Raw genomic sequence first — 12,562 nt, forward strand, 5'->3', positions numbered from 1 at the left:
TTAGAGTTAGCTGTAGTATTTGTACATGCCAGGTGGGCAGTCGTAATTCTAGATAAGAGATACATTTTTGTCTCAAGAGCTGACACTAAGTATTAAAATCTCAGGTCAGATCCGAAGCAGGTCTCAGCTCGACCTGGTATGGGTCTGTGGGTATGTACCCGGGTCGAGGGCAGCTGGGGGATCAGGAGAAACCCCAGGGCTGGCTTGAATCTCTATGAAGGGGCAGCAAGAAGCAGCAGTGACCTGGAAGCATGTGGAACCAGGAGCGCAAGGTTAGGAGGGAAGCCTCGGACCTGCTCATCCAGGTAAGCACTTCAGTGCTGTGTGAGGAAGGGCGGGGTGAGGTTTGCTGTGCACAGCTCTTCTCATTGGAAGGGATCCCCTAGGCCCAGGCCTGTTGCTTCCCAGTGTTGAGCTTATCCATTCCTCATTATCGCACTCCATATCCAGTCCTGCTGCAGCCACCTGCCCCACCACCATCAGCTCTCCCTCGGACAGCAGTCTCTTCGGGGTGGGGTGGGTGCGGGGGTCTCCCTGCATCTGCCCCCAGCCACCCCTGCCCCACAGACTCTGTATGGGCTCAACTCTGCAGCCACAGCCCCTGCAAAAACCTATGCCAGATTATGCCTTAGTTATCAAACGCCGCTGTAACAAATAACCACAGCTGGGGGCTTTAACAAATTTATTCTCTCACAGTTTAGGAGTCTAGAAGTCCAAACTCAGGGCATCAACTCTAGGGAAAGGCTCTGTGTCTGCTCTGGGGGAACATCCTTGTCTCTTTCAGCTTCTGTTCCTGGGTTCCTCAGCCACCGTGTGGCATGCATCTCCCCCTCCATTTGTGCCTGTCTGCTTCCTCAGTCTGCTTCTGTATCTCAAAGAAGATTGCTTAAGACACACACACCCCACGCTAATCCTGCCTAACATGACAAAACCCATCCCCAAACGGGACTATAACCACAGGTATAAGCGTTAGCATTTACAACACATACTTTGGGGAATACAATTCAATCCGTAACAGACCGAGTCATTCCCATGGCTCTCCATTTCATTCAGGGTCACAGCCAGCCCTGGCCTCAAGCCCTGCACATGGGGCTTCCAGCCTCCTTGCTGTTCTCCAGGCGTCCTGTTACAGGGTCCTTCCTCTCCCCTAATGTCAGCACTGCCTGCTGCCTTCCCTGTCTGCTCTAGAATGTCAGCTCCTGAGAGCAGGGGGCTCATCTGTTCATTGCTGTGTTCCCAGCCGCTATAGCATGGGCGGGGAGTACCCCCTCAATGACTGGATTCTTTGGGGCCTGCATGGCATGCACCCAGCCCCGGGCTGAGGGTGAACAGGGCTTCTAGAACCTGCCTTTATGAAGCCTCAGTTTTCTCTGCTTTACAGTGGGGTCATCATATCTACCTGGCCGGGCACTTGTGAGGATGAAAACAGATGATGGAGTAAAGCCCTCAGCACCATGCCTGACCCTAAGGGCGCCTGCAGACATGGTGACACCATCCATCCATTTGTTCTTCAGCCATTTAGTCAAGGCAATCAGCATTTATTGATCCCTCTGTAGGGTCGCTATGAGTTGGAATTGATTCAGTGGCAATGGGTTTGATTTGGTTTTTGGTCCTAGGTGCGCTGTGCTGGGGGAAAACAACGAGCAAACAAAATCCCTCTGCTCAAGAAGCAAAGGAAGCCCTTTCCTTCCCTTTTGGTGGGATCCTAGAGTGCAATTCCAGCTGGTACCGGTGGGCAGATGGTCAAGATCTAAAGACATGTGCACAGGGCAGTGTGGTGTAGTGGTTAGGGGGCATGGATACTGAAGCCAGACCTCTTGGGCTCACATCCCTCTAGGTTTTCCCATCTGTAAGAGCGCCTCAGTAATCCTCCCTTGCTCATCAAAGGGCGCTAATAAGGGACCTAGTGACAATCCCTTCATCCAGTCATGCCAGTTAAATGAATCACTTGGGCAAGGTAGTTAGAACAGCTTCTGGCTCACAGTTAAATGTTTGCAGTGACGAGGTGGACACTAAGGTTACCCATTAAGACAAGACTGCAACACAGCCCAAGGCCCTGATCAAGGAGGGTCTGAATTACGGCTTTTCTTGGATGTAACTTGAGTTCCAAGGAACCCTGGTGGCACAGAGTTGCTAACTGAAATGGTGGTGGTTTCAACCCGCCAGCCACACCACAGGAGAAAGATGTGGCAGTTTGCTCTGTAAAGGTAACAGCCTTGGAAACCCTATGGGGCAGCTCTACTATGTTCTATAGGGTCACTATGGGTCAGAATCAACCTGATGGCAATAGGTTTGTTTTTTTTTTTTGGTAACTTGTGTTCCTGGCCTTGTGGCAGGAGCCTGCAGCAGGGGGCTTAGTAGCAGGAACAGACTGGTGGGCTGGTCTCCAAGGAGTCATGGTGTGGGCCTAACAGCAGCCTACACCTGTGATAAGATTGCACAGAACACACATACACACAAATGATAACACTGGGGAAATCTGAGTAAGTTTGGTGGATTTGTATCCATGCCAATATCCTGGTGGTGATACTGAACTATCATTTTGCAAGATGTTCCCACTGGGGGAGGCTGGATAAGGGGTACATAGGACCTCTACATTATTTCTTACCATTGCATGTGAATCTTCAGTTATGTCAAAATAGAAAGGTTAATAATAAGAGTCTATATAAAACTTCTTTTTTTTTTTTTTTTATATACCATTGCCTAGGCCCCAGCCTGGAATTCTGATGTAGTTGGTCTGTGTGGAGCCTGGGCACAGGCACATTGTGAGCTCCCCACATGAGCCCAGTGGGCAGCCAGGGGTGAGAGCCGCTGCGGACTTTTGGTCTGGATGAGCCCAGAGCTGGGGTTGCTCGGTGCTTCCAGGTCTGATGCTCCGTGATGATCTGCCACCTTCTCTGCCATTTCCATCCCGGGGGTAAGGGAAAGAGCTGACTCAGACCAGGCCTGACCCCTGTGCCAGTCTGTAAAACAGGCCTTCCTGGGCCAGCAACTCAGCCGGACTGCCGCTCTCTGCCACCTGTCCCTTGTCCATGACCAGCACCCTGGATGGCGGGGAGATGAGGAGAGGCAGCTCTTTCAACACCAGCCCAGCCAGGCCCTGGGCACCTCTGAGAGCTCAGAGGGAATGCCCGGCCTTCCATGTGTTTTCCCAGGTCAGAAGCATCTGATGGGCATGGGTCCTTGGGCTCATCCCTTCCCCTGTGGGCATCAGTCTTGCCATCTGTACAATGGGCACTTGAGAATCCATTCCAGGGATTCTAAGCCCTCCCCCCCGAGGGCGAGAACTGTACCCTGCCCCTCCTCTACCTGTTCAGGGCCCCTCTAGACCCCTGGGGGGCTGTCCATGGGGTGCTTTACCTGGCGCAGTCCATCACTGAGCACAGACGGTGGGCGATAAGCAGCACAGTGCACTGGGCAAAACAGCTCCTGAGGGCTGCCTGGATCTGGCGCTCCGTCCCAGGGTCCACAGCTGCTGTGGCCTCGTCCAGGATGAGGATCTGGGTTTTCCGGAGCAGAGTGCGTGCCAGACACAGGAGCTGCTTCTGGCCCACGCTGGGAATCAGTGAGGCAGTCAGGCTGGACAAATGCTGGCGTGCCTATCAGGATTTCTAGGGTACACCACCCCTGGGTCCCTACAACAGGCACGGAAGCGAGGGTGTGTGCGTGCGTGTGCGGTGCGTGTGCGGTGCGTGCAGTCAGAAAGGCCTGATTGGAAAGGGCATTTTCATGCAGGGTGACTTCAAGCAAGTCATTCAAGCCCTTTGCACCTCAGTTTCCTCACCAGTGAAATAGGTATTTCTATTTCTATCCTATGGTCTTCATTTGCCAGACACACTCTTAGTGCTTGTGTATATCTCGGCCCAAGTCTCATAATGACCACTAAGGCCGGTATCGTTATTCTCCCTTTTTACAGTGGAGGAAATGAGCACAGAAAGGTTAGGTAACTTGAAAAGAGTCACAATGTTAGTCAGTGGCAGAGCTGGAATATGAACTCAGGACACTGAACTGTGAGGACAGGAGAAGTCAGATAAAAGGGCTTGGGCATGCTTGGCACAGAGTAGCGTCTCTTACTCTAATTACAGATGGGGAAGTTGAGGCTCAGGTCACACAGCCAATAACTAACAGACCCTGACCGGATGGGGCGGGCCTCTGGGACCAGGTGTGGCTTGGGTTGTTACCTGCCATGCTCAGCTTCCTCACCGTATACCCTTCTGTGAAGCAGCATCTCTAGAGAACCAGAACCTACTACTGGCAAGCGGGGGCCGGAGGGTCGTTCACATGCCAATTGGGGCTGAGACTGCCCTGCAGGGCATCCTGGTGCCTGGGCCTTGCTCCAGTCTCACCCTTAGGAGGTGGGCGGCCCTGGCCAAGTCTCAAGCTTCAAATTCTAACTCTAGTGAGAGTGTGGCTCTGAGGATAAACATTTCTTGTTTCCTACATGCCAGGCACTATTGCAACAACTTTATGCATATTACTCAATCCTCACGCTATTACCATCCCCATTTTATAGATGAGGAAACTGAGGCACAACAGATCCTATAACGAGTAAGCGGGGGACCTTAAATTTGAACCCAGACTCATGCCAGTTTGTGCTCTTAGCTACCCAGCTACACTGCCTGTCTACTGCGTGGGAACCACTCCCATCCAGTCTCATCCTAACACCTTCCAGGTCAGAGCCTTTTGGAGCCCAGAAGGTTGCAGTTTTTAAAAAGGCATATGCAATACGTTACTTAATACTCACTGTGGGTCTGAGATTAACAACCAGTAACAAACACAACATTCATATAGGGGAAAAATATATATACATACATACATATGTATGTATGTATATTGAGAAGGCTAAATAAAGACTGTAAAATAGCTTCCTGTCAGTTGAGATTGGGTTTTCCATCAAATAAATTCAGAATCCATATTTAGGAAAAAGAAGCCTGGTATTTAGAGATTTTGTTAGATTTTGGCATTGCTGATAAGGGATTGGATTTATATTATGACTATTAATAGAACAACAAAAAGCAACCATTGCCCAACTCATGGTGACCCACATGTTACAGAGTACAACTGCTCCATACGGTTTTCTTGGCTGTAATGTTAACAGAAGCAGGTTGCCAGGCCTTTCTTCTGCATTTCTGCTGGGTGGTTTTGAATGGCCAACCTTTAGGTTTCCAGTTGAGTGCAAACCATTTGCTCCCCACAGGGACCTCGGGATTGATAATCCCCTGGGAGAGGCAGATTTTCTGGGATTTCTCAAGTGCCCATGGTGCAGGCACCCAGGCCACGTTCACCCGCCCCCCTCCCCCAACTCCCAGTAGGGCCTGGCCACAGCAGGACAACCATACCTCAGGTCGTCCCCTTGGTCGGCACACTCGTACTGCAGCTGCCCAGGCAGGCTGGCCACCACGGCTTTCAGCTGCACGGTCTCCAAGGCTGCCCAGATGGCCTCGTCTGTGTGCTCATGTAGCAGGTCGAGGTTCATCCGCAGAGAGCCGGGGAACAGGATGGGGTCCTGGCAAGAAGGCAGCAGGTCACAGCAAGGCCCAGCCATGCTTTGCACCTCTGCCCCCACGCCCCCCTCCCCGGGCTTCCTCCAGCCTCACCTGGGGGATGATGGTGATCCTGGACCGCAGTGTGTGCAGCCCCACGTGGGCAATGGGGACCCCATCAATCCAGATACTGCCCTCAGCTGCCTCCAGGAGCCGCAGCAGGCCCCGGGCCAGGGAGGACTTCCCAGCCCCTGTCCTGCCCACGATGCCCACCTGCCAAGGGACAGAGGGCAAGGCCTGCTCTGACCAGGCCTGGCCAGATGGAGGCACGCCAGAGCCCAGAGAGGTTTTCCCTGTACCCAGATCGTCCAACCATCCGTCATCCTTTGAGCATCCATTCTTCCATCTCTCCTTGCATCTGCCTAATTATCCATCCGTCCACCCTTCCATCTGTGCATTTTCTATCTTCCCTTCATTCTGACATCTCCATCTTTCCATCTATTCCCCAACCTTCCTTCTATATTTCTGCCCTTCTTTCCAACCTTCCCCATCCTTCCTCCTCTCCTTCACTATCCTTTCATCCACAGCCCTATCCCTCCATCACCCCTCATCCTTCCTTCATCCTGCATTCTTCTAACCATCCCATCATTCCTCTATCCCCCCTCCTTTAAGCCATCCATCTTCTATCATTTCTTTCATCACCTGTCATCCTTCCTTCCATCCCCATCCTACCCATCTATCTTCCATCCTTCTGTCCATCCTCCCTCCTTTTACCTATACTAAATGCTTTTATCCTTTTTCCTCCATTCTTCTAACCATCCCATCATCCCTCTATCCTCCCTCCTTTCCTCCATCCATCCATCCCCTATCATTTCTTGCATTACCCATTATCCTTCCGTCCATCCCCCATCCCACCCATCTATCCTCCATCCTTCTATCCATCCTCCCTCCTTTTACCTATCCTTCATTCTCCATTCTTCTAACCATTCCATCATCTCTCTATCCCCCCTCCTTTAATCCATCCATCCCCCATCCTTCCATCATCCTTCCTCCATCCTCCAAACCACCCCATCATTCTTCTATCCCCCCTTTCAATAATGCATCCATCCATTCCCCATCCTTCCATCACCCTTCCTCCATCCTCCATCCTCCAAACCACTCCATCATCCTTCTATCCCCCTTTCATTAATGCATCCATCCATCCCCCATCCTTCATCCATCCTCTGCCCTTTTATCCATCCCATTATCCTTCTTCCCCCCTCTTTTCATTCATTCGTTCATCCATCCATCCATCTCCCATTCTTCCTTCCATCCCATCCATATATCCTCCATCCTTCTGTCCATCCTCCACCCTTCTTCTATACCCCCTTTTACCTGTACTGTATCATTTCACCTATCCCTAATCCCTCCTTCCATCCACCATCCTTCTATCCACACCCCTATCCTTCCATCCCTCTGCCCATCATTTTATCCATCTCCACTCTTCTCGTGGTTACTGTTGCATCCACAGTATCTGACATATGATGACGGTCCAAACTATTTTTTAATAAAGAAATGAAATATGTGCGTCACCCCCACTGTATGCCAGGCAGTCTTTTAGGCACTAAAATACAGGAATTAAAGGAGTCCTTGCACCACAGGGCTCACCATCTGGTCTTGGAAATAGTGCAACTGAGTAAACTTAAATTTAACACAGTGTGATAAATACGCTTTGCCATCCAGTTGATTCTGACTCAGCAACTCACTAGGACTGAGTAGAGCTGCCCCATAGGGTTTCCAACGCCGTACATCTTTACGGAAGCAGACTGCCACATCTTTCTCCCGTGGAGTAGCTGGTGGGTTCGAACTGCCAACCTTCCACTTTAGCAGCCGAGCCCTTAACCACTGTGCCACCAGGGCTCCTCAGTGTGATAAATAAGTGCTCTCTATGATCAAGCTCCAGACCTGTAGCAATGGAGGTCAGCAGGGAGACCCTGTTCATGCTGCCTGGCTGGAGTAGAAGGCTACTCCAGAGAATGTTTCCTGGGACAGGGGATAATTGAGTGGAATCCTGAAGGATGAGTGGGAGTTCAAACCGAGTGCTAGAATGCAAGCCCGCTGAAGGCAGTACCATGCCTGCCCTCTTGGCCCAAGGCAGCTGCTCCACAGATGTTGACAAAGCCCTGGCAGAGCAATGAATGAGGTGACGACAGGCAGAGAGCTGTAGAGAGGTGGACAGGGCCCAGGCTGGGCAGGGCCTTGAATGCCAAGCTCAGAAGTTTGGGCTCTACCCTAGGTGAAGCTGGGAGCTGGTGGACAGTCTGGAGTGGGGGAGTCACATGCTGGAATAAAAATCCCTGGAGAGAAGACTGGGGATGCTGAGATGGGGGCTGGAGGCTCAACTGGGAGCCTAGAGCAGCCCTCCCAGGGTGGGGGCAAGGAGGGCTGCAGGGAGGAAGGGGGAACATGGGGACCCAACCACGGTCTGTAAGATGGGAAAATACCAGCTCCTTCCTTCATAAGGTTGTTGTGAGAGTAGAAATGCAAATACTAATGCACAGAAGCACTAGTAAACATTTCTTAGTGCTTGCTATGTGCCAGGCACTGTTCCAAGCACCATTTTTTTTTTATTTTGTTGTTATTGTTGTTGAGAATATACACAGCAAAACATACACCAAGTCAACAGTTTCTACATGTACAATTCAGTGACACTGATTACATTTTTCAAGTTGTGGAACCACTCTCACCCTCCTTTGCTGAGTTGTTCCTCCCCCATTAGCATAAACCCACTACCCCCTAAGGTGCCTGTCTAATCTTTAGAGGTGCTGTTGTCAATTTGTCCAACCACTTTATATGTAATAACTCAGTTAAACTTCACAACTCCATGAGGTCAATGCTGTTAGTCCCATTTTACAGATGGGGAAACTGGGGCCCAGAGCCTTAAAGTGACTTGTCCAAGGTCACCCACAGTAAACCCAGGACCAAGCCCATGCAAGCTGGATAATGTAGGTGGGGCGTTTACCAACATTAGGAGAAGAGGGGTTTGCGTGATGCCTTATCTGGGACCTAAGCGTGGGGGTAGGGGGCGCATCATGAAGAAGGGAGCAGGTTTGGCAAAAATGAGGCACCCAGTTAGGGTGTGGTAGAGCTGCAGACAGGGGACCCAAGGTGGGGACACTGAGGTGGCAGCTGGTGCTCAGGGCCTGAACCCTGAGGTGACACCCCGCCTGGCCACGACTCTGAGGCCTCTGAGGAGAACGTTGTGGGAAAACTACTCACCTTCTCTCCTGCGTGGATCTTTATGGACACGCCTCGCACAGCCAGTGGGAGCTCGGGCCGGTACCGCAGCCCGAAGTCCTGGAACTCAATCTGCCCTGCGTGAGGCCAGGGGGGCTCGGCTGCACAGGTGGGCAGCCTCCAGGGGGCCTAGGGCAGGAGGGGACACGGAGTCAGAAGAGCCTTTCTCCAAGGCTTCTACTAAATGACCCACATCTCTGCGCCTCAGTTTCCTCTTCTGTAAAATGGGCATATTTACTGCTATTTCACAGAGTTGTTATGGGAATTAAATGAGGGGGCTAGAACATAGGCTGAAAAGAGATATCTGATATCATAAAAGTAATTATGGTGACAGCTAGCTTTTCTCTCTTTTATTATTAACAATAAGCCACTGTTTCTTGTCAGTGGAGCCCTGGTGGCACAGTGGTTAAGTGCCCAGCTGCTAACCAAAAGGTCAGGAGTCTGAATCCACCAGCCCCTCCTTGGAAACCCTATGGGGTAGTTCCACTCTGTCCTACAGGGTCACTATGCGTCAGAATCAGCGGCAGTGGGTACTGTATGGTTTGTTGTCAAATAACAGTGTTCTCTTTCCCTCTAGTGGGAGTAGACTTTGTGAAGAGCACAGAGTGTGGTGAGAATACTGCTGCTTGCAATCCCTGTGACCTTTAGCGGATCAGTCAACATCCTTGAGCCTTGATTTCCCCATCTGTGAAATGGGGCTTGTAAGAGCAGAGGAATGTATCAAGTGCTTACGGTGTGCCAGACATGGTACTCGATCCTTTATTGCAGGATCTCATTTGATCCTCCCAGTAAACCCGATACTGATAGGTTACAGAAGCCTGAGTGATGCCAGCAGTTTGCAATCAGCTATTAACCTACAGGTTGGCAGTTTGAACCCACCCAGTGGCTCAGTGGAAGAAAGGCCTGGCAATCTGCTCCATAAAGATTGCAGCCAAGAACACCATGGAGCAGTTCCACTCTGTAACACATGGGGTCGCCATGAGGAGGAATCAACTGGACGGCAACAGGTTTCGTTTTTTGTTTTTGTTTTGTTACGTGACTGTGATGTTCCTGTCATGTTGCTGTTTTGTTGTCATGTTGCTGCTACTCTCATGATCCCGAGGCTGAGATGGGTGACCTGCTCCACTCAACCTCGGAAGCAAAGGAACCAGGATTTCACTCTGGCTCCAGGCCCCACACTCTTAACCATCACTGGTGCCCGCCCTACTGTGACTCCAGCCTAGGTTGGTGGGGGCTGGCGGGGGGCGGCGGGAAGAGGGTGCAAACTCCAAAGCCCGTGGCAGATGTGGACCTGGGTCCACTGCCCTCGCGACTAGGTCCTGGCTGGGGCACCCGCCCCCGCCCCACCGTCACCTCCTTGGGCGTCCGGGCATAGTCCTTCATCCTCTCCACCGACACGATGCTGCTCTCCAGGTCTGTCCAGCTGCGGACAGCCCACTGCAGCGTCTGGGTCACCTGGTGCAAGAAGACCCCTCAGGCTGTGCCTCAGCAAGACCACCGCAGGCTCGTGCCAGCCCCTGAGGCAGGGGCTGGGAGGAGGCCTCGGGGACAGGGCAGTTCCAGGACCTGGGCCCAAGGGGATGGGATTTGGCTGTGGCAAACAGGACCCTTCCTTCCTATCTCACTCCTTCTTTCCCTCCCTGCCTTCCTTCCTTCTCTCCCTTCCTTTCTTTCCTTCTCTCTCTTCCTCCTTCCTTTCCTTCCATCCCTTCCTTCTTTCTTTTTTACTTTTCCCCTCCCTCCATCCTTCCTTTTTTCCCTCTCTCCCTCCCTCCCTTCCTTCTGTAGAACCAAAATATGCAGAACAGAAAGGGGCCCTCAGATTCCAGCTCCCCAACCCATCTTGATACAGCTGGGAAACAGGACCAGAGAAGGTGTGTAACCCTTCCAAGGACAGCCAGCAGAACCCAGGCCCACTGACTTCCAGTTCCGAGAGCTTTCCTGGGGGGTGGCTGGGCCTCCAGTGATTTCCTGTCCCAAGCTCCTCACCAGGGCCTATATGTCCTGAATGCTCTGGCCCTCAACTGCCTCTCCCCAACCTCGTTCCCTCCACTCTTGCTCTTGCTCACCCTCTCCTGCCACGCTGGCCTTCTCGCTGTTCCCAACACACTACTGCCTCAGGGCCTTTGCTCCTGCTGTTCTTTCTGCCTGGAGCCTCCTCCCTGAGGTGCTCTCCCTCTGCCCTCACTTCCTTGAGGCCACGCTCACAAGTCACCTCCTTAGAGAGTCCCTGCCTGGCCATGCAATAGAAAAACAACCCCCATCATTCACTGTCCTTTTACTCTGCCTTATGCTCTCTGTACCTTAGCTGCCTCCACTCTAAAATGAATACAAGAGTCCAAACCGAGACCAAACCCGTTGCTGTCGAGTAGATTCCGACTCATGGCAAACCCACGTGTGCAGAGTAGAACTGTGCTCCATGGGGTTTTCAAGGCTGTGACTGGAATCGACCCAACGGCAACGGGTTTGGTTTTTTGGTTTGACCTCTTTCTAGCAGGATCATCACGCCCTTCTTCCAAGGCAACTCTGTGTGGATTTGAACCAGCAACCCTTCAGTTACTACTTACGCAGTTAATTGTCTGCGCCCACCTAGAGACAAGGATAAGAGTAGTACCTTCCAAGGGGAGCCCTGGTGGCACAGTGGTTAAGAGCTATGGTTGCTAGCCAAAAGTTTGGCAGTTCAAATTCACCAGCTGCTCTTTGGAAACCCAATGGGGCAGTTCTACTCTTTCCTATAGGGTCACCATGAGTCAGACTCATGGCAATGGGTTTGGTTTTTTTTTCTTTTGTGGGGTTGTGGGAAACATTAAAGGAGTTAATATTTATCAGGCTCATAGAACAATGCCCAGGTCATAGCAAGGACTACATACATATTTATATGCTTATATATTCTTATACTTCATACCATTTATTGTGACCTGACATTATATGCTGTTAGTGTACAATCATTAACAAAATTAAGCACCACGATGCACGGGGAACACACTCTATACACTCTATCTCATCTCCACTAGTCTTTACCACATCTGAAGTGATGGGATTACTGCCCCATTTTTCAGACACGTGCACTGAGGCTCTGAGCAGGAAGACCCTTGGCCCAGGTCCAACAAGGTCACCTCAGTTAAATCCAGCCCTTACATCCATTGGTAGTTTGGACTCAGAGTCCTTGAAGGTCCTACTGGCGGGTGGCTCTGTCTCTGGATCTGCCCTCAACCCCAGGCCCAGGCTGGGGGATGGTGGGAGTACCTGGAGGGCAGCAGAGACAGAGAATCCCACGAGGCCAGCTCTCAGGTAGGCCTTGCTCAACACAGCACACATGGCAGCCGCAAACACCAGGCTGTTCCCCAAGAGCTCCAGGTTGGCAGCAAGCCACCTGTGGGAGACACAGGTAGCATGGAGTCAGCTGTGCCCTGATCTGCCGGGACCTGCTTCTCTGGGTACGAGTCCTGGTCATCGGCCAGTTCATGTACTATGGCAATTCCAGAGGTGGTCTTCCCACTCCCCAGGCCCCACCCAAGCTCGCTGAGTGGGAAAAGGTGACACTGCTCTGTCTTGCCTGTGCCAGCTCAAGGCCTGGCACACACTAGGTGCTTGGTAGAGTGTTACTATGCCGGCCACTGCTCTGCTCCTGGAACAGGCCAAGTCATGTCCCATCTCTGACCTGACTGCTCGCCTGCCTAAACTTCAACCTTCATCTTCCCACACAAGTCAGCTGAACGTCACCTCCTCCGAGAGCCTTCCCTGACTGCTCCTCCCTTTTCTAGCCCATCACTGATTACTTCCTTCGTAACAGTTATCACTCT

General features: G+C 51.7%; 1 protein-coding gene across 1 annotated transcript in view; it reads right to left on the bottom strand.

The window, feature by feature from the left end:
• Window positions 1–2,922: 2,922 nt before the first annotated feature.
• ABCC6 (ATP binding cassette subfamily C member 6) overlaps window positions 2,923–12,562 on the bottom strand; it is a 57,897-nt gene continuing 48,257 nt past the window's right edge. Inside the window, exons 25-31 of the mRNA XM_064295634.1 lie at window positions 12,006–12,132; window positions 10,113–10,214; window positions 8,742–8,888; window positions 5,598–5,756; window positions 5,340–5,506; window positions 3,361–3,555; window positions 2,923–3,044 (exon numbers count right to left, since the gene is read on the bottom strand). Coding sequence (XP_064151704.1) covers window positions 2,936–3,044; window positions 3,361–3,555; window positions 5,340–5,506; window positions 5,598–5,756; window positions 8,742–8,888; window positions 10,113–10,214; window positions 12,006–12,132 — 1,006 coding nt within the window. The 3' untranslated portion in view covers window positions 2,923–2,935. The remainder of the gene's footprint in view (window positions 3,045–3,360; window positions 3,556–5,339; window positions 5,507–5,597; window positions 5,757–8,741; window positions 8,889–10,112; window positions 10,215–12,005; window positions 12,133–12,562) is intronic.

Source organism: Loxodonta africana, chromosome 12 (assembly GCF_030014295.1).
Source record: "Loxodonta africana isolate mLoxAfr1 chromosome 12, mLoxAfr1.hap2, whole genome shotgun sequence".
NCBI lineage: Eukaryota > Metazoa > Chordata > Mammalia > Proboscidea > Elephantidae > Loxodonta > Loxodonta africana.